The sequence below is a fragment of the Eupeodes corollae genome, chromosome 1, assembly GCF_945859685.1.
Source record: "Eupeodes corollae chromosome 1, idEupCoro1.1, whole genome shotgun sequence".
Taxonomy (NCBI): Eukaryota; Metazoa; Arthropoda; class Insecta; order Diptera; family Syrphidae; genus Eupeodes; species Eupeodes corollae.
Window position 1 is genome coordinate 108,963,553 of NC_079147.1, and position 25,476 is coordinate 108,989,028.

At 34.6% G+C, this 25,476-nt stretch overlaps 1 protein-coding gene across 5 annotated transcripts in view; it reads left to right on the top strand.

Annotated features, from left to right (window-relative positions):
- Positions 1-25,476, top strand: part of LOC129938818 (GATA-binding factor C-like) — a 111,395-nt gene that overhangs the window by 9,936 nt on the left and 75,983 nt on the right. For all 5 annotated transcript variants that reach the window (XM_056046606.1, XM_056046601.1, XM_056046602.1 and 2 more), the window contains exon 2: positions 2,912-3,385. In XM_056046606.1, the coding sequence (XP_055902581.1) occupies positions 3,160-3,385 (226 nt within the window). In that variant the 5' untranslated portion in view covers positions 2,912-3,159. The remainder of the gene's footprint in view (positions 1-2,911; positions 3,386-25,476) is intronic.

A 25,476-nucleotide genomic window follows, 5' to 3' on the forward strand; every position in this document is an offset into this window, starting at 1 on the left:
AAATAGTAGTACCCGTGGCATCATGCTTTGGTTAGTTCTCAACGGACTGTTGCGCCACCTATCTTGTTTTTTATTGTAAAGACTTTAAAACACTTTCCTAATAAGCAGTTTTTAAAATATTTATTACTTTACTCATTTTTCTTTTCGTTTTGCAGTTAAATTTCTAATTTCTTATTCTTTTGTAATGCAAGCAACCGAACACGTCTAAAAAGTGACAGATTGTGAAAATAATCAAAGCTAACAAACTTAAACGGATCTATTAATTGGAATCCCATTATACAATTGTCTTATGGTTTTAGCAACAGCTTAAAGTTAAAGTAGTCACTGATTTTAATTTAAGATAAATGTTAAGAGATATAAAGATTTTAAAATTCTTTTAAATTAGGCAAATCATCTTTTAAGCTTGGTAAATTGCTTGATGTTTTCTGAATATAAAGCGTGATGGTTGGTGCTCTGGACTGTCATGCAAGATGTCTTGTTCAATCCCTGCCTGTGCCATCTAAAGTTTTATTCACGGTTACTAGCTCTTGCAAGGAATTGACAGGTTCTTCAAGAGTACTTCTTGTAATGAAAAGTGCTCTCTCAAATTAGCCGATCGGATTCGGCGGTATTCGCACACAGCAATGGTTGAGAGTTGTAAATCACTAAGCCCTGGTTCTTCATGGACTGTTGCGCCACCTCTCTTATTTATTTTTACTATCGACTCAATTTTTTTTTTCGATTTGCCAACTATTCAATTTCTAATTCCCTTTCATTAAAAATCGGTCACCCGAACATGTCTAAAAAGTGACAGTTTGTGAAAATAAACAAAGCTAAAAAACTTAAACGAACCTATTATTTGAAATCCAATTGTTCAAATGTCATATGGTATTAGCAAGTTGCGAAAAATTAAAGTAACCATTCCGTGATTTTAACTTAAGCTACATTTTAAGAGATAGCAAGATGTTCAAATCGTTTAAAAGTAGGTAAATCATCCCTTAAGCTTAGTAAATTGCTTAAATGGGCTTTAACATTTTACTTAATCGTTTGAAATTTTGCGCCTAAAAAAGACTAATTGTCAAAGCCGTCAAGTATTTAGTTAACAAGCAAAATAAATTTAAATACACTTCTTACTGATAAAATAATTATTCGTTTTAATAAAAACCACGCATCTGATCACGTCAAATGACAGTTCTCGAAGAAAGAATATAAAATCAAAACAAACAAACCTGAAACAGATCTTTTAATTTGAAATGTCAGAAACTCCAAAGTCGTTTGGATTTAGACATTTTGTTATAATTTAACTTTGGTAAAATGTAAAGCGATAAGAAGATGCTTCCATCCTTTTGAAATAGAAAAGTCATGTTTATGACTTTATTTCTTTTCGTTTTAATTTTATTTATTTGTTAATGCTTAATAACTAAAAGATACAATATCTTATAAATTAGTTACAAGCTAATGTTACAAATTGTATAGAGAAAGCCAAATATTGATGATAAATGCTGTTTGAAAAATAGTGTTTTAAAGCCTTTATAATTCTTGTTGCATTTTAGATATTCTTAATAGAGCGTAGGAGAGATTTTGACAGTCGGACTGAGTTTATACAAAATTAACGTTCATATGTTAAACATGTATAATGAGGATTAATCAATTGACTAGATCTTCTAAATAAGGGGAAATTAATTTTGTCAAAAAAGTTTTGTAGTTGGTTTGTTAGCATTACATCAGAGAGTAGCTAAAAATTACAAAATTTAAGGTAATTATCAAAGGACATACCTAGCAGGAGGGTATATAGCCAAATTGGATACACTGTCATATCTTCTTAGACCGAAAACATAGCTAACAATATAATTAAAAGCAACATTAAGCTTACGTTAACTATAGCTAAGCTACATATGGTAATTCAAAAGCATATTATAAAGATTAGTATTAACAAAGTCTTGGGAAGCAACATGCCTGTGTTTACTGGTAAAAAATAATGGGTTACCCGTAAAGTACGTAGGGTATTAAAAACTTTGCCTAAAATTCTATTGATATGGTTGTGCCATGTTAGAAGCCGGTTAAGTTTAACGTCGAAGTTTTTAGCAGTTTCTATATATTATTCAATGGGGCCTTAAAAAATCGAGGGAAAGTAAGAGGGATCAAGAATCTTTTTGGAAGCACTACGCATTTTTATTTTTAAGGGTTCAAGAAAAGACCAGGCTTAAGTTAGACCAGTTATGACTTACTAAAATAGCTTTAGCATTGTATTTTACAATGCCCTTCACTTAAATTAAAAATTTCGGGAAGTATCAAGATAAAACTTTGTAAAATAAGAAAACCAAAGAAGGATAAGCAAACAAAGCTTTGTAAAAATATTCTATTAAATGTCAAATTTAAAATTATGCTATCATAAAGTTTCAAAGTTAATCATTTAATTAGCCCAGTTAGATTTTTTTTAACTTTAGGGGCGTTATCACAATCACAAGAACGAAATATAACTCCAAGTATAAGATAATAATATTTATAATTGTTCTTTTTTTTACAGATAAAGAAATGATTTTATTTTTATTCACAATTTGATTTTATTTCGTTTTGTAATATTTTATCAATCAGTAATAAATTTAATCTACAATATTAATTATAATTAATTTTCTAACAGTGGAAAATTTGTTACAACTTCTTTATATAGTTTTGTATATTACTACCAGAAAGATAAGATCTTTTTCTTAACCCTTTTAAAAACAGACTTAATACGAAGTTAATTATCGAGAAAGATAAGGGCTTTTCCATTTGAAGGGTTTGAACATATTTTGTATATGAGCAAAAGTCTTATATGGTAAAACTAATTATTTAATTATTATAAATCTGTGCACAGTAAATTAAACAAATATATAAATCTTCATTATAGAGTATAAACCAATACTTAACTTTTAACAATTTATAATTTCAGGTAACAGTTGGATAAAATTTCGTTAACCAAAATATCCTTAAAGATATCATCTAAATGATAGTGAAGACATAAGAATCATAAACAGTGACAAAAATAATAATAGAAAATAAAAATTAAAACATTATTTTAACAAAAAACACATTTTAGTGTTTTTTGTTTATTTAAAACAAAAAAAAACACAAAAACAAAAAAAATATTTTTCGTGTTACAAGTGGTTTATAAATAAAACCTTCAAAATTATTCTCGAAATGGATATGACTTCAACAGCGGAAGCTGCTCGCAGTTGGTACGAGAGTCCGCGACTTGGTGGTTCACCAAATGTCAATGGACTAGGGGTAGGTGGTAGTGGACATCAGGGTTTATCGAGTGGTACATCGGGTGGCCTTGACGCATCTGATATGGGAGCATTTTATGCATTAGAAAGTAGCGGACATCATAGAAGATATTATTCAACTGGCTACCATCCAACACATGGTGAGTAATATATTTTTCTTCTTTTATTATGCAAATACTTTTGACAATAAACAAATATAAAAATAATCGATGATTAAAATCTCATAATCACTTGCAAGTTCTTTTCTTCAAAATAGAAATACAAATGTTTTGAAATGAACTTCCGACGGTCATCTTAATAAATTGAGATCACAATTTGCCTCAAGCCTAATAATAGTATAGATTACGATCATACAATGGACCAAAAGCCTTGACAAATTCTTTATAAATTGTATAACCTAAAAACTTAAAGAAGCTACTTTTATATCGAACTACATAATGCTTTCGAATATTGAATCTAGTTCATCAACAAAAAATAAAAGCACTCAAGACACACATAATCTTCAAGGCAAATCTTATTTTAGCACCAAATAGATCACATTTCTTGAAGGTGAACTAATAAAAGAAAAAACTAAATCAGAGTTCAGTTTGACAAATAAAGAAGTTTATAATATTGAATTCAAATATATCAACATTTTAAATACTGATCAAGGCTGAAATCCCTCCGATCTTCTTCAGAAATATGATTTGGAACAATCGGTGTGTCGCGAGAATGGTTTCAACAAATTAGCTCTTTAATAAGCCATAAACAAAATTTGAAGAAGTTCTTCCAATGCTCTGATTAGTTGTCAAAATTGGAAGTTGATTTTACGACAGCTGTCAAGAACGAAATTTACTAAGTAAAGCGTTTGTTTTTTAAATTTGTTTAAGACTTTGCAACTTCAGATGAAAATAGTCAGACCTTTTCTAAGAATTTATAAAAAGTTATTCATATAACGGTTTCAAAAGTTGTGTGATATTATGTGTGAAACATTACATCATTTAAATGACCAAGAATCGATTCTTTTGAGGTACTTTTCGACCACTTTTTGCACATATTCTGAGGTATCTCAGCCATAACTTGACGAATGTTAATTTTAAAGGCCTCAAGAGTTAAAGGTTAATCTGCATGAAAACGGTCTTTCGCGTAGCCCGACACAAAAATAGTCCAGCGTTGTTAAATTGTCCTCCAAGTCGTATTCTTCAATGGCAGGCAAAGGTCCAATCAAACCTCGGACAAAAGATCGTACCAAACAGTGACTTTTTACTGAAAAGTTAAAGTGTAACAACTTAGTTTGGCAGATGACAAATTCAAACTCTATACTTTTGAAACCTCAAAATGGACAACCCATTATTATACTATCTTCAGTAGAACTATTTTTCTTAACTAAAAAACAAAACAAAAAGAAAGATGACCTCAATCTAATCCATTGTTTTATTTGCGTGTTTACATATTTTTGATCGAGTGATGGTGTCAAAATATTTCAATTTAAAATTTTTATGATTGAATGAAAATAAAATTTAATATTTTTGATTTATTTCTATTCTATAAATTCAGGTTAATCAAAATATTATAATGAAATCAAATAAACAAAAATTTATCAAAATATGAGACAAAAAGTATTTTATAAATATATACTTTCGAACACCTTAAAACCTTTGTAAGATTTAGACAAAAATTATCACTTCATGATTTCTGTCATTGGTCATATCAATTTAAAAAATAAAAAACAAAACTTAGGTACTTCACATAATTTTTGTTTGATGTATGTTTAAAGAAATTTGATATCATACTCGTATCTCAGGGGCATCATTTATCTACAATATACATTTTTTGTATGATGCATAAGCAACCTTATAAAATGCAGAGAAGAGATTAATTTCTTTTAATTTTTCTATTCAAATGTTTAATATTTATATTTTTTTACATAATATTATTAATATCGAAAAAGTAAATGTTTTCGATATGATATTGTCTTAAACTTACACAAAAGCACCTGAATTAGCCATCAAACCGCTGTAGATTTAAATTAAAAGAAATAAGATTTGCAAGACTTCTTAAAAGCTAACAGAGCATTCGAATTGTGATTCCATATAGCCAAATTATTTTTACAATGAAATCTAACAACAAAAGATTAACAAAATCTAGCAAAGAAATCAACTTAAACGATGAAATAGAATTCCATCTTTTTACGTTGGGCGCCATTTAAGAAAAGTTGTTTTGGTTTTTGTTCGTGTTGTTTGGTTTAAGTGCACATTTCAATTGAAATATGTTCTCAATAAGTAAATTTCACAACCCTCTTTACATAATTTTCCAAAAAATGGCGAATTCATTTAAAACTGCCATTTTGATAACCATACACAAAAATGTTAGAAAAAAAAGATCAGCTTTAAAAAAACCTTCCAAAAAACATGTATAGTTCTTTTTGTTAAGAAGACAAAAATAACCACAGACACCATTTATATTTGGATAGAGGTAGAGATACCCACCTTAAAGGGGGACTATTATATTCTGCTACCTTTAATGGTAGATAGATATTCAAACAAAAATAAATTGAATCGCCTATAACTTATTCAAGGGTGCGTTTTAAGGGTGTGCAAAGTTTGTTTGTTTCTTTTTTAAAAAGAAGAAAATAATATACCAAAACCGGCCGTCATCGTCACAGGATCAGACCGTTCGCGTTGGTCGTGCATTTGTTTTCGATTTCCCATTTTTATTTTGTTGTATTTACTTATTTATTTGTGTGTTTTTTTGTTGTCCAATATTCAAGCCTAATGCGATTTTAATGGCATTCTTACCCGAGGCTCACACCCTTTACATAGGTATACGTTCGTCGTCGTCGCGTTGCTCGTACATTTATACCTATACATATATATATATAACTAATACATAGTATAGGTAAATAAAATCAATAGAATACCTATTCATCATGTCTGTGTGTTTGAAAGCCTATATCGTCCCTGAAGGGTAGTATTGTTATTTTTCTGCAAGGGCACCCCTAAACCACAAATAAAAATGTATACACAAAAAACCCCTTTTATTCTCTCTCTATAGCCAACTCCAGTCTATAATCATACAACAACAACAAAATAGGACCACAACTTGAAAGTCCTACGTAGTAGGTATACATACAATAAATTGGGGGTGGAGTGTATATATATGCAATGAATACATAAATTGGTATAAAATGTATCTGACTAGAAAATGCCGACAATTTTCATTTTCTATTCACTTTGTCATTTGTAATTTTCATGTCTATTGAAAGATTTATGAGATGGCTCAAGGCGTTTCGAAATGAAAATGTAAAAAGTATAGAAACACGTTAAATTACAGGTCGCTGCAGCAGAAAAATAACACACACCACATTTTGTGGGGGTGGGCGATATCTAGATATATATATATGGACTGAAAGTGTCGTTCCATTGGGTAAATAATCATTCAACCTTAGGAGTTAGAGGAGTCATTTTTGTTTTTTTCTCAAAGCGGACTTCAATATTCGTATACCTACCTTTATGTTCAAAAAAGTGCTGGTTATGTGCTTTATATTTGTTTTTATTGAAGTACCAGGTATGACCTGTCAGTTCATCGTTAAAAAACTTCTTTATTCTTTTTTTTAAAGCCCACAATAATAATGTCTGGGTTAAAAGAAAAGTATATATAATAACTTTTTATAGAAGTGCGGACTGGCGAAAAAGTCATAAAAATATACTACAACTATAAGAATGTAGCTTGGCTGATTTAAAGACGACCTACGCTTTGCGATGTAAATTATTTGGGGCACGTTTGACACGCGCTTTTACACAATTTTGGTTTTCTTTTTTTTTTATTAAGAAACGGTCTTTGTGAGCTTAAAGTACGTAGAACAAGTTTTACTGCTTATGGACATTAAAAAATCTGTTGGCTCACAACCTAATTAACTGACAAATAAATGACAATTAAACATTCATTCCGAGTAAACATTGCAAGACAAAAATTTTAAAAATCAAGATGAAATATGTCATTGAATGACGCACTCTATGATCAAGGCGTCAAACGTTTTGGGCTTCTCTGCGTAGACGATGTCACTTAACCCCAAACAAAATAATCCAGCGGTGTTCGCACGATCCTGGAGGCAACGCTATCTACGGGCCCACGGGTTAAGCCGCTCACCTTCAGTAAAATGATTGTTTCGTTCGTTATAAATGTGCAAGATTGAAAATAAGAGAGAGTTCAGAAATAAGATCCTAAATCTGCTTGTGACAGCTGTCAAAAACACCAATTCTACTGCCAGATTAAAAACCCCACGTGTAAAAAAACACCCTCTAAACACAATATCGACATCGAAAACATCTTCTTCCGTTCTGTTATTTTTCTTTTTCACTTTCGAGCTGTTAGTTCCTTTATTCTATGTTCTTTAAGGGACTTATCTTGCACTCTTTTTTGGAGTAGTACTAAATATATTTATAGGAAGGTGTGTTTCAAAATAAAAACGTCAATAGTTTTCTAACTTTTTTTCCTCTTTTTGATTACATTGTTCGCAAGGACGTCATCGTGGGTTTGTGCTCAAAAAAGTACCGACAAAATTCCACAAAAAGCACATCCAGAGTGTTTCTTTGGTTTTTCTATTGTTGATTCGTCATTTTGCAATTTTATTATTATATTTTACTCCCCCACGACTGACATGCAAAGCCGAATTCTCGAGTCTACCGTCTTTGTAGGTTATACATAAGTTGTTTTTTTTTTATTATTTGGATTCAATTCGCCAGTCAAATAAAAATAAAAAAAATGAGCATCCAAGAATACGTTGAGTCTTAAGTTGAGTTTTAGGTTATTTTCTTTATTTTTAAGAATGAGTGGATTTTAAGAAAGTATGTTACAAAGCTGAAAAATAAAAAAGTCTCTAGAAATCAACAATCGTTTGCTTAGGTCCTTTTTTCAACACAATATATTGCTTTCGAGTAAACTTCCAATTGTACCACAAAATTCTCGTAGTAAAATAATATTTCAATTTTATTAGGTGGCGCCCAACAATGAAAATTTTAAGTTTGTCGTAAAGATTGTATGCATTTATTCGTAGAGTAAGAATTTTATTTAGAAACTAGAGTCCTCAAGAGCACCGGTATATTAAGTTGCACTTCCTATGCATGTATCATTTCAAGATCATATTCAAAATGATTAATGTTGGGCGCCATTTAAAGCTTGAATATTTGATTTAATTAATGGTAATGGTAAGACTTGAATAATGTTGTGTTGTCAGTTTGTTGCCATTGAAGAGTTTACAACAATGGCATAGAAGAGAAAAATTAATTCCGAAAATAACCAACGTTGGGCGCCATTTCACTACCTAATATTAAATTATTTCAATTTCCTATACAAAAATACTAGAAACAACTTAAAAGATGTTGCAAACCTCAAGAGCGCCGTTATAATAAGTTGCACTTCATATGTACATATGTACCATCTGAAAAGCATATTCAAAATAACTAATGTTGGGCGCCATTTAACGCTTGAATATTTTATTTAATATCTGCAATTGTGCAAAATTAAAATTATCTATGGTCAGAGTTTGAATAATGTTACATTGTCAATCTTTTTCTATTGAAGATGTTACAATAATGATATAGAAGGGAAAAAGAAATGTCCAAGAATAACCAACGTTGGGCGCCATTTAATTATTTTAAATTTAACTGAAGCAGTTTTCTATGAAAAAAAAACACTTAAAACAACTTCAAAATAGAATTTAAAATTACTCTAAAAAATAACCATTTTAAAAAACCATTACCTTCTAAGCTTTTCAACACAACCATTGACGGCAAATATCAAATATCATCATCGCCAGTAAGGCATGAAAAACTCCTATAATACGATTTGAATGTGAATCTATTCTATTATTTCTGTGATATGTGGTAACAGTAGTAGGCTACCTGGTGTATACCCATACGTATATCCATGTATACGTATAATGTTTTATGCTTAACCACGTGACACGCATGACTGACCGACCATAATATATATGTTTATATTGTGTGCTTTGCTGTTTGATGTCCAGAACTTATCGAATATTCTATTTGTTGTTTGTATATAATTACGATTAATGTCAAATAAATGACCAATCGAATAATAGTTATTGTGATGAATTCAGCCATGTTACCTGCCTCATCTGTTTGTGCCCATCAAAATGGATTAAAAAAGTGAATTGTTAGCCAAAGTGGATAAACATATATTTATATGAACTTCTCAACCAGAAAACAACTATTTTTTTCTGAAACTGGTATTGTCACAAGATTTTGACATTTAGGATGAAATTTTCTTGATTTGTCAAATTAAGTGTTTCGAATAGTCCAGAAATTTAGCCCTTAGGGCTCCCCTTAAGCTGTTTTTATTCAAATCCTCAGTGATTAAGAATACATAGAACAAACTATTCCTCGAAGGCCAACCTCTGTCTTAATCTTTTAACAAACAATTAAAAATTGTCACTCTTAAAACAAAACAAAGACGCGCAGTGGCAATGGACGAGTTAATAACACGCATCCATGGGCACATGGCCAGGTGAGCGCCGCCGCCGCGCCGAATAGCAACTCTGAAGGACGACCCTTTGCGTCTGTGTGAGCATGTACCATGCAACGGAACTGATTTTGCAAATGTTCTTGAAATTAAAACAGAGACAAATAATAAAAATAATCTCTAACTTTATATAGAAAAGAAGGTCTTTCAGCTATAAAGGTATAGGTTAGGTACATTGTTAAGATTGTTCCTTGTTCCATTCAATGTGGTTTGGTCATGTGAAGAAGTTTCCATCTTTTATACCAACCTACTATATTTTACTCTTAAGCTTTCAACTGGCCTGACAAAAGACAACATTAGTCCCCAACGCACCATCACCATCATCATCATTGCCGCCGCACAACTGTATATTTTGTATGCAAGAGCAACTGCAGCAGCAGCAGCAGCAGCAGAAAGTGCAACATCCACTTTATATGACTATACTTTATACCAACTTACCTAGTAGGCCATAAGCCAAAGCAAGAGCTAGAGCCAGAGCCAGGTGAAGCTGGTTTATAGAGCTGCTGAAGCCTCTGGTAATAAATTTCCATAGACGAGTGGAGCAATGTAGTTACAGTGAAGCTCTGCGGAGAGCCACAATTTCTGTGGAAAACCTCTCTTGTACATAGTTTCTATATAAGCGGTATACCTACATAACTCTTGTTCCGCACTCTAGTTGTTGGTGTTGTTGTTGGTTTTTATTTTTTGGGGTCTTGGCGAAAAAATGAAATGTTTTTATTACCCACAACATACATATATTTCAAGACTCTGAGAAATCACTGGAAAAACAGACTTCGTCGTCGTCGTAGTCGTTGTTGTCGAGACACAATAACGTATGTGTAATAGTTGGGTAATTCACGTGAAACACAGCCCACCATAACAATAACAACAACCGTATCGCAAACGAACTAACGAAAGAACGGGGCAGAACGGACAAACGGACGACCGACAACGAGACGGACGGAACTGAATATGGACGCATACAAATCATGGAGAGCGCGTTTTGAGAGCGGCTGATGGGGCTACAGAGGTTATGAATGTGCACACCTTGGCGAACGAGCTATAACCCATCGAAAGCCTCTCCGCATGGGGTCGATGGGTTTTTCATATACCAACGAATTCGAAAAAATCCAAGACAATTCGGTTCTTAGCCCCTTTACCGCTGGTCGCCGTTAGTCGCTATTATCGATGCGCGAGCACAGATCGATGTGACAAACTATATACACGGAACGTTTATGCGTGAAAAGTCAAAACTCCCCAAAAACAACAATAACAACTACAAAGTAAACGTATTTTAGCCAAAACACCTGGCCAAAAGAATAACGATTGTGCCATTTGATATTGCAATGATTGATGAAATCTTTGATTCACAAACACAGGGTTGTTATAAAACCCCTTTAGTGTTATTTTTGGAAAACAGAAAGTCGATATAATGGTCAAAAGTTATTAAAAACTATTTAGCTTCTAAATCCTTTCTAAAGTCCAGGGATGTTAAAATTTAGATAATAGTCCATAAAACTACATGAGTCAGTAGGTTGATATTTTCTCCTTCTTCCATTAGCTAACTTCGTCACGATGAATTCAGAGAACTTTAAGTTTGAATCATAAATGATTCGATGTTTGATTTATGTTGCCTGGCCTTACTTAAGCATTTTTAATATCTAAGAAGTATAACAACCCTGTCGGATTTGTTCATGAAAATCTATATAGACCCCTCTACAACTATGAAACTATGGCTCATGGTGTGGTAGGGCATTTAGTGGGCTGATGTGTATTCATTTTTGGACCATCAAAAACATACCACAACAGCAGCAGCACTATGCAGCATGCAGCACATTCCAATTCATTTATCGCTGCAAGCAGCATGCTACATTAATTATGACCCAAATTCCTGGAAGAGACGATCCTCACTTTAGATTGACAAAGTGCGCGCACTGCTGATGAGATGCGATGATGGTATATAGATGGTGGAGCATCGCATCTTCTACATCTATACACTACATCATCATCGTAGTCGCTAGTCGCATTAGAGCTTAGACATATATGACTTGTGTTGTGCGTGGCATCCATCGGTCGGTCGGTCGTCTACTGACGAGACATTTACGCGTACGCAAACGTTGTCGGTGGCGGTGGCGGTGGCAGTGGCGGTCACTTTCAACACCACTTGTTGATGTTGCTATTTTTTGTGTTTTGTTTTGCTGATGGTGCCACGCCTAATTGCTGCACCGTGTTTACTCCCCTCGCAGAATCTAATAACTTCAAGCAAACAATGCGAATCCTTCACAAAAATTCATACAGTGCATCGAAGAGTGCCCTGCGAAAGTCCAATGCATTGAAGACGTTTTAATTAGAAATGGTTCTGTTTATTTTTTGTAAGTCTTGTGTTTGGGCCAGGGGGCCTAATATGATATGATATGATGAGCTGTGTGCCACTAGTTGATGCAACCACAGCTGCACATGTTTTGATGGTGATGCGCATGCGGTGCGGTGGCGCGGTGGTGGTCCGATGCGCCGGCTTTTATATTTTTTGCAAAGACCGCTCGCGCGTTGTGTATTCATTGTTTCACTAAATGACATAATTATTAGTTTGCCTCGTTCAATTTATATCCCCAAAAGGGGAATCTGTGGCGCTGCCTGATGGCTAAGCAGTGAGTAGCACTGCTGTGTTGAAACCTCTATATATGTACGATAACTACTAACTATAGACAGCGCTGCGCTGCGCCTACAATACATTGCACGTTGTTCTTCTCTTTGCGGGCTCATCAACATCATGCCAACCAATTAAGTCCCTCAAGTGTGTATAGTGTGTACTGTGTACAGCTGCTATATGCTCTGGGACAAAATAAACTTGTCCGCATGTTGTGCATGGCGCGATACAAAGTCAAGTCAAAGCTAAACTCCAGTATGCTCAGAGCCCAGGCTCGCACCATCATCAGTGCAGCAGCAGCGCATCGCAATGACACGTAGAACGTTTGTTGAATTTCGCAATATGACCACATCACGCATCAGGCAATCTCTCATTTTTATATACTAGATATACAGCCATCAGCGCACAGCTCATCAGAACCAGCACTTAGCACGCAGAAAAGCAGGCAGTCAAGTCGGTATATTCGCTCGCTGTGTACGAAGGTTGAATTCAACGACGAATAAGGTGTCACCTTAATAGCACCGACTGTGCAACAACTTGTGAATTCTAATTTTGCCATCAAATAGAGAGGTCTCCACAAGCTGGACGCAGGGTGCTGAAAGCAGGGAATCCAAGTCGAAGTTGAAGCCATCCGCGCAAGCAGCAAAAATCACAACTAGCAACAGCAACAGCGGCGGCGGCAACACCGACAGCGACAATCACAGTGACATCTCTCGCAATGGCTGTCATCAAATTCGCCGTCATCAAGTGACACTTCTATAAAAATACCTATCTGCGCGAACAAAGTGGGCGGTTTTTGAGGAGTGTTTCCCGCGCAATTTATAAAAATTCAAAAAAAAAAAGAAGAACCAAGCAAAACCTTTTGTTCTGTTGTTGTTATTTTTGTTTTTTAAATCTAAAGCTTTATAATGGTGCGTTATCATCATCTCTAATTTTATTTATTTTTTGACACCCTCTTCTTCTTCTTTCGATGCGAAATCACTTTGATCGAGTTGAAATCACTGCTGATGGCTTGAGTATAAAGTAGTCATAGGTATACCTGCCTAATGGCTGATGCCTGCCTGTCAACGCACTGTCTATACCTGATGTGCGAAGTATATGTATATGCGTTGGTTTTATTTGGCGGCGTTTTATTCAAATCAAACGCAAAACGACTAATTTGCATGACTATTTCGAGCTGAATACACTCATTCGTGTCTCATTAGAAATGCGTGCCAAATTTGATTTTATTTTTTTTTTCAACTTCTTCTTTTTCTTCTGCTGATGTTGATGTTGATATTATAATATGCTCGTATACGTAGATGGGTTTTTGGTGTTGTTGTTTTTGAAATTCTTATTTAAGAAAGATAATTACCACAGAGCATGTATGAAAAAGCCATGATTAATTGGTGGTGATTGAAATTCAACAAACACCAGATGGACATCAAATCTTAGCAACAAATGAAGCTTACCTTATGTCATACACTCTTTTTTGATTCTTGTTTAAATTAACGCTTAATGATTAATTTAATTAATAAAAATGTTAATTCCATTTTCGCTTCTAATGAAGTTTTGTAATTAAAACTACATCAATGAAGAGAATGTGTTCATTTTCTATCGGTGATGATAAAGATGAAAGATGATGCAAATGTTATCCCTAATTTCGTAATTTGACAAATTGCAATTTTTAGCCACATATTCTAACATTTTTCTAATTTCTTTTATTGTAAAATAAAGGTTTTTAATCTAACATTTATTATAGCACGATCCCATCTGAGGTACTGTATACCCTACTCTAACTAACACCTCTTACTTACTGAGCAAACAAATAGCTGCAAGCTCTGATATTTGCCTTAAGGCTGCATCAAAGTGGGTTGACAATAACATTGGCCATTCCGTAATTCTTAAGTATTTAGATTGAATTCCAAAGCACACAGACTAAACCATCCAACAACTGTAATCTGGGAGGCTAGGGCATTCCTAGAAGACGTAAATCATTTCCCTTTTACACTGATGGATCAAAAACATAAGAAGGGGTTGGTAGAGGTGTGTACTCTGAACGACTGAAATTCCTCATATCTGATATCCGTATTTTCTCAGATAGTCAAGCCGCTATCAAATTTCTGGACTCTGTATCTACAAACTCTATAACAATCCATAACTGTCGATCTTCTCTAACGGAGATGGCACAATAAATAAATATTCACCTTTGCTGGATGGCGGGCCATAGATACATTCCAGGAAATTGTAAGTCAGATGAAATCGGCAGAAATGGTACAGTACAACTAATTCTACCACATTTGGCTAATACTGGCATATCAATCGGTAGATGGAAACTGTTGCTAATGCAAGACGCTATGAAGAAGTCAACAATCAGTTTGAATAACATTTAGCTTACAGTAGATTTAAAGGTGCTTGCTAGATCGAATATAAGCTCTATTATCGGTGTCATAACTTGACACTGTCTAATAGGAAACCACTCCAATGCGGCTAGGCGTATTCTCGAATGACTTTTGCAGAAGCTGTTAGATCAGAAAGAGGAGGAAACAGTTCCTTACTTACTCCTTACATGCCCTGCTATAGCTCAAAAATAGAGAATTCTTCTAAAGGGTGACTTTTTAAAAGCTATAGGAAAGTAAGACAAAAAAATACATGCAATTCAGAAAAATGCATGAAATCTTTATTTAAATCGATAGTACGGTCCATATAGTTAAATGTTTGAAGATTATTTCGTGCAAATATTGACCTTGAATGTGCCTAAAATGGTCCATCCGCATAGTTCTTTTTTGGCATACCCTTTACAACATGTGGGCCGGTATCTCACGAATAAATGCTTCAATGTAGCCTTCAAATGCTTCAATTGAAGCGTACTTGTCTGTATAGACATGAGCTTTAACATAGCCTCACAAAAAATAGTCTAAGGCGTTAAATCCCACGATCTAGGCGGCCAATTGACAGGTCCCGAACATGAAATAAAAAGTTCACTGAACTCGCCTCTTAATCTCTTGTTAAAACCTCATGTCATGAAAGTCAAGCTCTTTCATTTTGGGTAAACAAAGTTCATTATCATCTCACGGTAGTGCTACCGATTCACAGTTATGTTACGATTCTCATCATCTTTGAAGAAGTACGGTCCAATGATGCCACCAGCCCATAAACCACACCAAACTGTGACTTTTTCTGGATGCATTGTTAGCTACTGCAATGCTTCTGGCTGATATTTACTCTAAAATCGACAATTCTGCTTAGTTACGTACTCGTTGGGCTAAAACTTAGCTTAGTCGCTGAACAAAATAGAAATGGAAGAAACGCTCGATGAATTTTCTCAACACGCATTTTTAAAATACAATTGGCAAGCGTTCTTCGTTTGTAAGACGACTCATGGTTGAATTTTAGACCAAACTGAAGGTGTTTGACATCAGTGAAACAAAACACGAAACGTGCGTCAGCTGTTTAAACCAGTGTTGCCTAAAAGATACAAGCTTAAAAATTACCCTTTATAACGATCTCAACTATTTTAACATAATCAGTTTTTTAAGTTTCGTAAGCGACTCAGACTGATTTTATTGATCTTATAAGCCTCAAGATTCATGTGTTATCGCAAGGGGCTTAACTGTCCTAAGCGTGTCCTACTCCATACAAGCAGCCATTTTATCCTATCGTAACCTTACATTTATTTTCATACCTCATATATGCAATCCGAGATTAACTAATTATACTTTGAGATTATTTCTTGAGATGCACAGTGCCCGAAAGAATTGAATGCTTCCGATGCAAAGAACACATATTTGTGTTGTGATGTAGCCAAAATGGAATTTTTGGGCCGATTACGCGAACAAATAAACATTTGTTGTCTAAACATCCAATTATGTAATGATTACATTTTCTGAATCATCCTTTGTACTGATTTTATAAATACGATGATTAACTGTGACTTGTGTGTATAAAATTGCACTAAGAGCATAATTGTTCAACTGTGTTAAGATTGCATAGGAATTGTATTTATTTATTAGATAATTTTGCATTGTGAGTCCATTCCACTTGAATATAAAATGGGCTAACACATTTGTAATGGTACTTTATTAAATTAAAATCTATGTTACACCACGGCTTTGGTTGATGTCATTTCAATTTAACAAACAGAATTGTATGTTAAAATTAAAAAAAAGTACGTATACGCCTGGGTGTACCAAATAAAACAGATACAAATAAATTCTGGATGGAGCATTTACTCGATCTAAAAATGATACAATAAATAAACATCAGGGAAAGTATACTCTTTGATCTTGAAGGGATTTTATTCAAAACAACAACACCGAATACTATAGCCCGGTCTTAGAATCCTCCATTTCAACTTGAAGAAGGCATACCTAGTGAAATACTTTTGAGCTCTCTCGATTTTATCACTTGAATTATTATAATAAGGACTCTAGAGTCTAGACTTTGCTGAAATACTCCAAATTCGACCTTACTAAAGAATTATATAGTGATTTTATGGTAGAGTGACCTGAGAGTTCTCTAGTAAATAAATCCAAGCATTTGATTGGCTTTATTTACCACATAGTCGTAGTGAGGTACAAATGACAAGTTGGTATCTAAGAAAAGTCCTAGGTCTTTCTTTTTTTCACTCTTTCTAACTTCATGTAAATGATGCTATAATTGAACAAAATAAGGTTGATATTAATGAAGCACGACAACACTTGACACTTTCAAATATGGTGATTCCATTTGCACTAGTCTTTCAATCCTGCTAGATCTTACAAAAGCAAAAAAAATCAGATTCAGAGCTTATTTTACGATAAAGCTTGAGGTCGTCCGCAAAAAAGAGAGAACTTAAATCATTGAAAATATTAGGAATATCGTTTACCAACATCAAACAAAAGTAATGGCCCTAAATGGCTTCCTTGTGGAACCGCTGATGAAACAGTGATAATATATGAGAATGACTTTTTGAATTCTACATGTTAAATATAATTTTACCCACTTCAATAAAGAAGAGTGAATACCTAAGGAAGTTAATTTAAGGATTAGTACCTTATGATTTATTCTATCGAATGCTTTTGCAAAGTGTATGAAAATAATATCAGTTTATCACATCTTTTCCATATTTGATATTATGTCATGAGTAATCAAATCTTAGTTTTGTCGTGGTTGACCAACCTGAAACTATGTTGAAAAACTAATATGTGACTACGAAACAAATCTAAAAGTTTGTTACAAACCAGTTTCTTGAATAATTTTGGTAATGCAGAAATGTTACAGTCAGTGATTTCCGTCCTCGATCACCATTTTTTTAATTTTGCAGGATTGATTAAAAATTATCGAAAGTGGTTCAGCCAACGCAATTTTTTTAAAAGACTAGCAGGAATTCCATCTGGTCCTTCACCTTTTTTAGGATCTAATCCAGATAGAGCCTCATCGATTTCTAAACGAAAATATTGTACTTACCGATTGTCGATACAGAATTTGTAGTTTTGTTCTAAGTAGAGTTAAAACAGTTTATTTCGATGAGAAGAAGAAACAAAAGTTGAATAATTTGTCTTCTTCTTAATCAAAATAAATCAAACCAATGTTTATACAAAAAACTAAAATTATCTTTTATCCTCTCGTCGCACTTAAAAACCACAAAACCTAATTTCTTAATTTTTCTTCAACTTTTTATTGCCCATCATAAAATTCCCACAAACATTCATAAAAGAGCGTAAGTGTTTCTTTTTTCTGAACTTAACATTAAAATACTTAATAAAATACCAAAATAACCATTTGTATGTTAATTTCTCCAACAATAATATACTAAAAATGAAAACAAAGAATCTAAACCAATTAATTAAATTTATTTAAATAAATCATTTCAAATGAATTACCCCCCTCCCCTCCAACAAATACCAAAAAAATAAGACCTAAATTGTTAACACAGCAAAAATAACACGCCTTTATTTGTATACATTACACGTCGAAGAATCATCATCACACCACTAACCCCCCCTTCACCATCGTCCCGCGCCAACATGAAATTAAATACATTACTCTCACGTTGTTTAAAACTACAATGGCGTCGACGGACGACGCGACGACGGTGGACTTGCCAAAAAAGCTTATTTTATTTATATGCTCCTGATGGTCATAAAAATAAAGGAGTTAAATAAAAATATAAGCAAAATTTACCTAAAGTTCAAAGAAGTTGCTTTGTTTTTCTGGTGGTAATTAAATCCATAGAAAAATGTGTGTGTAGACAGGTGAAAAGAGTTTTAGTTAAGGTCTATAAAGGTAGGTAAAGTTGTTTTGGCTTTGAATTGTGAGATGGTTTATCTTTATGCGATTTTGACAATCACGCAGTGTTTTTTTTTTGATTGCTTATTTTATTTGTGTTTTCAATTCGTTTTTATTGCCTTAATGATGTGTTTTATTGGTATTCCACAAAACTGAATCTCTAGAATACCAAAATAGATAAATGATTCGTATAAGGATGGATGGAGAAAGTCTTTCTTGAAGTCTTCAAGTATAAAGACGCGCTTTTGTTTCAAAGAGAAGAAATAAAAACAATAGATTGTAAGTGAAGAGATACGAGTATAAAATAAAACTACTCTCGAATCGTTAAAAGCATCGAGAGTAGATTGGGTTTAGAAGGTAATAAAAAAGTCGCGTTTTGTAGGTAAAAGAGATATTAACATAGATACTACGAATTGGATCTTCTTAAGTGTATTATATTCAGGTGATTGGTTTAATACAATAAAAAGGGTAATTATCAATTTGCTTTTAGAAAAAAAATCCTTTTCTATTTAAAATGTTCAGTTCTCTTTTGAAAACAAGTCGCCGGAATGTGGTGGTTTATTTGATTTTAATTGCTTCTTTATATGGTCAGGCCTTTGATAAGTATTCACAAAGTTGACCCCCACTTGTCTAAAAGATTGAACGAGGTTGGATTTGTTGATTTGATTTTATTGTGTGTGAACGACATTTAGGCTGCAACTACCTTTATTTCATTTTTGTTTAATAGATTCGGCAGCCAACTTGATGGTTTGATGATCGACGAAAGTGACACAACTTCTGTGATTTATTTAAAGAGAAATGGGTAACAATTTGATAACTGACAGAAAAATGATATAGGAACTCAAATAATTTAGCTGTTAATCCAAATACTCAAAGAGGTAGAGTAGTTTAGTGTCTTTAAAGTTTAATGTCTAACTATTGTCGTTTGACTTTTATTCTTTTAACCAAGTCAGTGTCGCTTTGAGTTGTATCTCCTCATCCACTTTCCAGCTATCAAAAACAGGAATAAAAATCAATCGAATAATTTGTGTTTCGAAGCATCCTAAAACGTTCTCATCTTTTTTTGACAAGGTCAAGGCCTCAGCGCCATAATTGAGAACCGAGATGATGAGCGTCTTAAAGATGCTCGATAGAGGACTTTAGTATCCATACATTCGTTCTGCATGACCAATTCATCTAAATCGTTACAGAACTTTTATTTTTTTAATCAGGTCAGTGTAGCAGTACAGCCCGTGAGGGGACCAAAATCAATCCGAAGCATCTCATCTTTCTTTGACAGGGTCCAAGCCTAAGCGACAGAAATGAGAACCGGGATGATGAAAATCTTATAGATGGTGACTTAATATGCTCGACAGAGGACTTTACTACTCAATTGGCTTCTAAGTTCAAAGAAGCAGCAATTTGCAAGAGTTATTGTTCTTTTGATTTCAGCGCTGGTGTCGTTGTATATAAAGTCTTTAACTACCTCAAAGTTATACCTGAACATATGACATTTTGTCCAAGACTTCTTCCTTCAATGTTCTTTCTTTAAAGACAGCATATACTTGGTCTTGCCCCAATTGACCACTAATCCCATCTTCTCCACTTCCATCGCAATGTTCAAAAACGATCCACTGATATCACGCTTTGATCTGATTTGATTGGATGGGCCTTTGGAAGATTGTGCTTTTTGTGTTGACGGTTGAGTTTTGCTCAATTCTTTCCAGAATTATATCGAAGAAGTCGCATGACAGTCCATCACCTTCTCTAAAAACTTATTTGACATCAAATGCATCGGTGAGTTTTTTCCGATCTTGATAGAGCAGCGTGCATTCTCCATCGTCATTCTGCACAAACGGATAAGTTTGACAGGGATGCCAAAACTAGACATTGCTCTGTAAAGCTCTTCCCTATGAATGTTGTCAAACGCGGCTTTAAAATCGATAAAGAGATGGTAAGTATCGATTCGAAGCTCCTGGGTTTTTTTCAAGATCTGCCGTAGTAGATAGTGGACTTTCCTGGTCTGAAGCCACACTGATAAGGACCTATCAATAATTCACTTCAGAGGCGGCATCTCTGATGGCTGCAATGCAATGTTGTCACTGGTTTTTAATGCTTAATGCAGGCAGCCTAGGACTCCTTAAGAGGTTACTAGAGACTTGATCGTAAATGGACATGGCAGTATCTTGCAATTGTAGCCGTCTAACGTCGAAACATCTCACAGTTCTTGCTTGTTTTGTCTTGGACCAGGATATCCATAGCTGTGCCTTGTCTAGGTAGTGGTCCGAGTCAATGTTGGCCCCTCATAAAGTTTGGACATCCTGTATACTGGAGAAGTGTCGTGCGTCGATCGCCATGTGGTCAATCTGGTTCACAGTATTGATTGATCAGGAAATTTCCATGTCCCCTTGTGGATATTAAGATGTGTGAACTGCGTACTAGCTGATCAGCCTGAATCCGTTGTCGGAGGTGGTGTCGTGCAGGCTGCATCTCCCCATTGTATCACCAAAGATGTCTTCTCTCTCTAGCTTGGCGTTAAAATCTCCTAATATAAATTTAATGTAATAGCCAGGGTACTGCTCATAAGTCTTGTCCAAGAGAGTTCCAAGAAAAAATTCTCACCCAAATGGTCACTGCCTGAATTCTCGATATCAATCTCCGTAGTATGCATCGCATTTGCGTTTGCCCGATCCATTCTATCGCACTTCACCGTTTATGGCTTCCGATAAATCATCGGCTGCACAAACAGATCCAATGTTTGTTTTCCTTATTTCTTTTGATTGGTTCGTCATCAGTTAATCTGTTTGTATCCCGGGTTTGTTGGTGTTTCGGAAATAGGATATTTCTACGCGGTCAGGAAGTCATCCCGACGGCACAATCTCCAATCGGAAGGGGACCAGATCCTTAGTATAACTTATTGTTAAATTCCTCAACAAATTTTTAAAGCGGATCTAATATTTACAGTCTTGAAATTTGTATGTACAAATCTGCTAACTTCATAAATGTCAAATACAGCGTTGGAGATATTATGTTTCGATTGTTAATATCTCTATAATCTTAGAAGCCACAGTAGGCGTATTTTGTTGCAAATAAATTCAAATCGATATGAAGCTGATGGCTTGAAGGATGCTTAAGCGACCATCCAGTAAAAAATATACGACATCAAAGCATACATAGTAAAGAATAAAACCTTCAAATAGCAATTGGTACATGTAGAAAAGAACTGGAGACAATGCACAACCTTGACGTACACCGTTTTTATTTTTATATACGAGCCTTTAAATGTTACTTCTATTCTTCCCGACATTAATATAAGGATAAATCCAAATGGTTTCTAATCATTTTTATAGCATAGTAAATAGTTCAACGTCAATCTGTTAAACTAACTTGCAATAGTGTGAATTTTACTAATTTTCCTCATCGACAGCGATGAACATCGCACTTAAATCGAATTAATATCAAATTACCATCAATTGATTTCATATAATGTATCTGTCTGTACTCTAAAGCCCGCTCGCCCGCCATGTTATCGTTAAGTATCGCAATTATTATTGTGGACACATTTATAAATGTGCTGCGTGCGGGTGTACGAAAACACAACGACTTTATATAAATTCGACAGAACAAAAATTGACCAATCCAATTGAAATATCGAAATGAAAATCATTTCTAAGCAAATTTCTTGTTAAAATTCTGTTTGCATACCATTTAAGCCATCGCCATCGCCATCGCCAATTGGTGAGCGTCCTATCTGTCTGTCCGCAGTCTAGTCCGTCCAGCAACAAAAAGGATATGCAGCAGAGCATTATATGCATGCAGAGTATAGATGCACCAGCTTTGAGGGTGCAAGCAGGCGAATGCAAAAGAAATTACTGACGATTTGTCAATTTATTGTGCACTTTGTGCAACTGTGACTTCATTAGAGTACATATACGCACCAAGTTGCATGTTTACTTCCACTGCTGCTGCCGCTGCTGCTGCTGTTGCTGTAGCTGTAGCTGTTGTTGATGCGGAATTGTGACTGCTGCTAGCTTGATGCAGTACTTACGCGCGTATAAAATTAATGAATGCTGCCACATTTGATATTGTTAGCTGTTTGGTACCCCTGCGGCGGCGGAGGCTGCGGTTGCAGTTGCAGTTGCGGTGGCGGTAGAGGTGGTGGCTTGTGGCATGGTTCCTAGCAGCGATGTGTGATGCTGGGCTCGCACAATAAAATTAAGAACGTAATATTAAAATGACAAATCACAACAGTGGACGCGCACAGTGTCAAGTAATTTTTGAACTTTTATTCGGATCTACCTGTCGCTGTTGCAGTCGGTGCGGTGGTAGGCAGTCAGTGGAAGGCAGAGGCGGTGTATATATATATTTCTGGGTTCTATACGCTATACGCAGTGCAGCAGCTTGTTGCTAAAGAAAAAAAAGTCATGTTCAATTGGTTGTGCGCGGCATTATGCATTATTAATGTGTCCTTAGCTTTGTCCTGAGACATCAAATTAATATTGTATTCGAAAATATTCGAAAGAGTTTGTGTTATATTATGTCGCGTTGGCCTGATGATACCATACCTAGCCAGCTTCCAGTTATATGTACATATAACAACGGTCGCAGTTAGTTGACTCAAGACTTTTTGAATTCGAGAAGATGTTCTTTTTCCTTCTTCGCACAAAATGGAAACTCATTTTGCTTTGTTTTGTCTGGAATTCTAGGAAAATGTCACCTGGAGAATTTGATTCAGCGATTCAGCACGACCAATTTGAATTTCCTTGAATTGCTTGTATAGCTTGCTTTCAAATAAAATTATCTTCCTAGAGAGTTTTAAAAGGTAAACCATTGATGAATTTATATGCATGATACAAAGGAGCAGTCTTATCTAATTTATTTCAAATAAGTTCTTGAATGAAAGGTGTTCGTTTTTTCATTTTTCATTGTATTTCCAAAAGATTTAAGATTCTGCGATATTTCTTTCTTGCTCATATTAATAACTTCTATTTGATAATGACATATACTATTTTTAGCATGTTCATTAATAGGACTTTAGATAGCTGGTTTTCCATGGGCTAAGATCTTCCTCTATTAAATATATGTTTGATAGAAAGGAAAAGGTAGAAATTACCAATCTCAAAGTGGATTAGTTCCTGAACCTATTTTTTTTTCGAAACAGTCACATGAATCTTTATTCCACAAATTTGTTTCTTCCCTAATCTTTTGTCGTCCTGTCTTAAACAAAATGTGGTATAAACGTCTGATATCAGTATTTTTTAGATAGTCACGTCGCTATTAAATCTCTGAACTCTGTCTCTAAAAATTCTATAACAGTCCAAAACTTTCCATCGTCTCTAATGGAAAAGACACAGCAGTTTACTTTTTCACATTTGCTGGGTGCCGGGCCAAAGAGACATTCCAGGAAATTGTAAAGCAGATGAATTCGACAGAAATGTTACGGAAAACCCCATTCTACCAAATTTGGCGTACAAGGTGCCTGCTATCTCTAAGTAAATCGCATAAAAAAGCTCAATAATTGTTGTGATAATAGGGCACTGTCTAACTGGAAAGCACGCCACGTGGCTATGCGCATTCTCAAATGACTTTAGCAGAAGCTGTATAGATGAAGAAGATTTTGTACATTCCCTGCTCAAGCTCAAAATAACAAGAATTACGTAGAAGAATTCTTCTTTAATTCATATTAACATGATCAGTCTTCAGTGTTTCGTAAGGGACTCAAACTGGTTTCATTGAGTTTTAGAAGAAAGCCTTAAGATTCATGTGGTATCACAATGACAAACTGGACTAAGTGTGTCGTCCTCTATCACAAATAGCCACTTTGCCACTTGCTATAGTTCACCTTCTTGCTAGCATGCTTCCTCAGCAGTTTCACGCATCAGGCTTTCTTTACTAATACTTGAGAGGAAGTTTAAAACCTTAATTTGTTAAAAATTCAACATTTTCAACTTCACTGCCTAAGAAGTTGAAATGAATTAGATGATGTGATGGTTAGCAACGTGATGGTAATTGCGTAGGACTGTCATGCCAATGGTCTTCGGTTCAATCCTTTCCTGTGCCATCTAAATTTTTTTTTCACAGGTACTGCCTCCTGCAAGGAATTGACAAAACCTCCAAGAGTAGTTCTTGTCTTGAAAAGTGCTTTCTCAAATTAGACGTTCGGATACGGCTTAAAGCTGTAGGTCCCCTCAATTCTTGTCAGCATAACTTACACAGGAATTTTACTTTGCTTAATGATATAATATCTAGGTAAATCGTCACTTTATCCAATGGATAAAGATTTGTGAACTGTTATAAGCGTTGATGATAGCAAGACTTCAAAGTGTTCCTCCAACTTCCTTTTAGCAATTGTAAAGTTACTCTTAGGTTTATGTTAAAATTATAATGATAATCGAACTAACATGCTGTCATTAAACTATGTATTTTACTTCAACCGTGCTATGCCACTAAGCTTTTGCTTGACAAACTTCTGAATGAATCATTAAGTCATACCATTTCTTAAATTCAAAACATCTCACATCCCTTCTTGAGGTATATGGATGGGGACGAAATCCAATACCGCTATCAGTCCAAATTTGAAGTAAATCGTTTTGCTTACCGAAAACTAAATCTCGCATTCTGAGTAAATTGATACATATAAGACTTCAAATCTATAAAATCCCTGCAACTATAGGTAAAGATATAATCGTGCGATCTTAAATCAGTGCAGCATACCCTCTTGTGTGCAATTCAAGATCTGTGCTCGAATTCAAAAATAGACAACAAATCCAGTTCAACAAGGTAAAATACCAACAACAAAAGATACAAAATATATGTCTCCACCGATTGCAATAAGACTTCATGAGTGTTTACTTG